The 4,868-nt window shown below is 36.3% G+C and overlaps 1 protein-coding gene across 1 annotated transcript in view; it reads left to right on the top strand.

Moving 5' to 3' along the window:
* Positions 1-4,868, top strand: part of LOC101864115 (mitogen-activated protein kinase kinase kinase 12) — a gene marked incomplete in the record, with an annotated part of 26,000 nt that overhangs the window by 10,332 nt on the left and 10,800 nt on the right. The window contains 1 exon segment of the mRNA XM_013086076.2: positions 4,708-4,761. Coding sequence (XP_012941530.1) covers positions 4,708-4,761 — 54 coding nt within the window.

Here is a 4,868-nt window from a genome sequence, read left to right as displayed (position 1 = left end):
GAGAGAGAGAGAGAGAGAGAGAGAGAGAGAGAGAGAGAGAGAGAGAGAGAGAAACATTGACACGAATTTTGATTATTTATGCGTACTAACATTCCTTTCCTTCCTCTTTGTTCCTGTACACTGCGTGATTTCATGTCCTGTTCTGGGTATGTTGACAGAGAATTATTGCTTTAGTCCAAATTTTTCACCATTTACCCCCCTTACCATTTGTGTTCAGAGCTTTGAAATAAGGGACAGTTTTCCACCTGCCCAAGTCTTTCATGATTTGACCCTGTTTTCAGAACAGAAATCGGTGTGATTCTATCGCCTATGTAAGTAACGGCATCTATTGCCTCTGTGCATGGCCTAGTGCGACCCACTCCCACTCCCCACTTCCCACTCCCACTCCCACTCCCACTCCCACTCCCACTCTGGCATTCAATTGCACCCACCTCTCCCTTTTACTTCACCAAGGTATCTTGGGTGATTTTTTTTTCTCTACTACCGCTTTGTTTTACAACCTGGGAACCAGATTAGATTTTTTCCCCTTTAGATTTTAGATAATGAAAAAAAAAAAAAGTACACGGGTTACATTTGTAGTTGAAGCATTTCGAGGAGATCTTTATTCTGTGCTTTTTTCCATTTTCATTTTCAATCATTGTTTTGGTTTCGTCGTCTTTTAAAAATTCTTTCTTTGTCAGTGCTGTCTTCTTTAAACGAACAAACAAATGAACAGCCCCTAAAAAACAACACACACACACACACACACACACACACACACACACACACACACACACACAAACACACACACACACACACACTCACACACACTCACATAAGGTTTTGTAAGCTTAAGTTATTGTTCTCAAGTAGTATTTCTTTCTTTTTTATATTTTGAATTATTTCCACTTAGTTCTTGTAGTTGAATCTTTATTTGCATGTTTATATTTTTGAGATTATTGCTTGCACTTTTTTTGTGGAAATTTTCTTTTACCTCCTTGGGGATACGTTATTAAAGAAAACATTCTTTCATAAGTTATTATTCTCAGTTTTCCCCCCTTTGAGTTCTTATGACGTTGTACAGTATTATTGGAGTTTCATTTCTGGTCTTTAATGATAATTCCCTTAATCAATAAATCCGTGCTGAGCTCCAGGAAAACGTTCTAGTTCGCAATTTACTGCACGGCTTGAACCGTTGAAAGATTACGTAGAATCAATCGTTTGCGAATAAGTAAAATGAGACTTGTTAAAGATGATTTAATTTGGGCTTAATTTTTATGTCTCTTATGTTGCTTATATTATAGGACCTAAAGATATAATCTTCAGCTTTTACATAAATACTACTTGTCTTTTGCGTGTCACGTTGGGCCATGTTGAACGTCAATAAAAATTCGAAACTTCATTTCGAATGAAATTAAATATATTTATTGTTTTCCATCTATTACTAAGTTCTGTTTATTTGTCAGTTGAATGAGGTTAGATTGTTCGGGTTCCACGTATTACTTTATTAACGCTATAACACGAAAAAGATTTAGGAGGAGGAGGAGGAGGAGGAGGAGGAGGAGGAGGAGGAGGAGGAGGAGGAGGAGGAGGAGAAGAAGAAGAAGAAGAAGAAGAAGAAGAAGAAGAAGAAGAAGAAGAAGAAGAAGAAGAAGAAGAAGAAGAAGAAAAAGAAGAAGAAGAAGAAGAAGAAGAAGAAGAAGAAGGTGATGATGATGATGATGATGAAATGCTCCTGATTCAAATCATTTCAGTCTTTTACAATACAGAGTAATAATATTGTCTGTATTTGCATGCTTTCCCTTTTTCTATTTCCTTTTTAGAAGCTATGTGCAAGATTTTAAACTTGACAACGTACCAGTCACATTTCGAGATTCCGTTAAATCTTTAATTTCGGGTGGAGAAAATAAAGACAAAAGGCGGGGGTGGTGGGATCTTCTTAATTGTTTATAATTGGGTTGCTAACTGCGGTTCTTATGGGCTGTCCGCACCTGTTTCTTGTTTGTTTTGTTTTTATCCCAAATCCACCGGGTAGTAATTACGCGTGCCTGCACAGACAAAAAGGTTCAGCTGATTGGTAAAGCAGTACATTATATTATAAGTAGAAGAGGGGGTTGGGGGGGGGGGGGGGGGGGCTTAAATAGCATTATTTTTACAAAAATAAAACGTTGATCCCTCAAGAGATACGATCAACAGTACAAAAACAATGTTAACCTGCTGATGCACTTCGTCTGTCAATGTAACTTTTTTAAAGTTCACTTTTAATTTTTTCTTATTTTTTTTTCTTCTGATTTTTAAAAAGTTTTTTTTGTGGGTGGTTCGCGGGTGCTCTAGTGTGGTTTGCTCCTTCTTTCCTATCAAACATCTATCGTCTTTATCTCCCTTCCTTCTTTTTTGTGTTTGTTACTTCCTTGTAACACCTCTAATCTTCGGTACTTATGTGACCTTATTGTGTTGCAAGTGACGTAAAACTCTTACTAAAACTAAACTAAAAGTTTTGTTAGGTCTCTTTTACTTTTTTTAATCTTAATTTTCCCCCCTATGGAAATAAAAAAAGGTATGTTTTTTTAGTTGTGAAATATTGCATTCCACGGACAGTAGGCCTGGTCCATCATTATGGGTTGTCTTGTTACGACTTTAGCTACGATGTTAAATAACAAGAGGTATCAACCACAGCGACCGCTGGATTTGGAGTATATTGGCAATTAAAAGATATGAGATTTGATGAGTTATAGCTGTTTTGAGTCAATGAAAATATGCTAATAGCTGACAGAAATAAACTACAAACTTGCAGCTGATAAGAAGAAAGCATTGTTCTCATTTTTTTTTAAAGTTGGCTTTATATTCTTAAAAAGTGGCATGGTATAATGCACTTGATAATTCGTGATAATTAGCTGCCTTAGTAGTTGGTTAATGACTGGGTGCTCGAAAACTTACCAAAGAGTATATCGATCTGAATGCTTGATTTAGATGCTATACTTAGGAGTTGATAAATGGCCTAAGGGAAGATAAGGAGGTGGCCTTTAAGAAAATCGGATTTAATACATAATGTTAAAGAAAAACTGCCGTGCCTGCAACAAGGTCCCGACAGATAGGCACATTGCGCTCAAGCTAGGAGTGGTTACTAAGAGGCACATGCCTGTCACAACATACACACTATCATTACTATTACTGTTACTATTATTATTATTATTATTATTATTATTATTATTAATTATTATTATTATGCCTATTCTTTTGCCAACATTATTGTTGTTGCAGCTGTTGTTATTGTTGTTGTTATTATTATTATTATTATTATTATTATTATTATTATTATTATTATTATTATTATTATTATTTATATTATTATTATTGTTATTACTGTTATTATTATTAGTGTTATTATTATTATTATTTGTAGTAGTAGTAGTAGTATTACTGTTAATTCGTTATTTTAAAAAAGACACTCTTCCCTCGAAATTATGCAATACAGACTCCAAGGTCTGCCTGTGATGTTTGTCGCCAGAAAGTATTGCCAGGTTATGGCCCATAGAGTGTTGTTGCGACAGCAGTGGGGCGGTATTGTTGTTTTTTCGTTTTGGGGAAAGTGATGCTGGCTGGTATCAGTGGGCAGAGGATAGAAGCGGTGATCATAGTTATAGTAGGAAAAGCAGTGCGTGATGGCTAGTTTATAATTACAAATCTCAGTTACCTGTTTGATTCACCAACAATGAAATCTTGAGTGGAACGACAGAAAAAAGGTAATCCAGCGGCCAACATCTGAGGTATTCTATTGAAAATAAATTATAAATGAATAAAATAGTGTGGATGAAAGGTGAGTGCATAATAAACAGGGCATCATCTTTTTCATCTTTTCCCCTCTGCACTGTTCTTCCCCGGGTTTCTTGTGGTCTTCCGTATTTTCGTCTATAAAATGTTATCTAGCCACTCGTTTAAAATTGTTTTGGCTTTAATAAATTATAACGTTTTGATAGTTCACAGTGCCGCCACAGAGACATTGAGCTTTCACTCGTCAACTGAAAATGCAAGTTTATGTAAAGCGTTAATCCTGCTCAGAGCGAAAATTCTACGACAGCAAATTCTACGTTAATTGGGGTTTTAAACATGAAGTGTTTTTTTACTCTCCCAAAGACACCATTTAGATCATTTAGGAGGCAGGTTTTGCATTCACACAAAAGAGCTCACTATTTTCACTAATTTTTCAACTGCACACACACACACACACACACACACACACACACACACACACACACACACACAAACACACATACAAACACACATACAAACACACACACATACACAATGAAGCACTTATTCACACACACACCACAATCATAAACAAACGTACAGGCGTACAAACTTCCATATAGACAGAAGGTCATGTAGATTATGCCGTCAATGTACTAACTTGTAATGTTGCCAATGTACCTGTAATGTTCGTCAGTATACGTGTAATATCGTCATTGTACTTGTAATATTCGTCATGCAATGTCACTGTACTTGTAATGTCGTCAATGTACTTGTAATGGTCGTCATGTAATGTCAATGTACTTGTAATGTCGTCAATGTACTTGTAATGTTCATCATGTAATGTCACTGTACTTGTAATGGTGTCAGTGTACTTGTACCGTCTTAATGTAATGTCGTTAACATATTTTTATTGTCGTCATATAATGTCGCCAATGTACTTATAATGTATTGTCCCTTGCTCTCTGCTGTCCTCAGCACCAGCATGCTCCATGTCATGACGACCAGCTCTGACGTGGACTTCACCAACAGGTGAGTCTCATTTTGTCATGTGTGTGTGTTTGTGTGTGTGTGTGTGTGTGTGTGTGTGTGTGTGTATGTGTGTGTGTGTGTGTATGTGTGTTTTACTCTCTCTCTCT

Source organism: Aplysia californica, unplaced genomic scaffold (genome assembly GCF_000002075.1).
Source record: "Aplysia californica isolate F4 #8 unplaced genomic scaffold, AplCal3.0 scaffold00017, whole genome shotgun sequence".
Taxonomy (NCBI): Eukaryota; Metazoa; Mollusca; class Gastropoda; order Aplysiida; family Aplysiidae; genus Aplysia; species Aplysia californica.
This window is presented reverse-complemented; position numbering and strand designations above follow the sequence as displayed.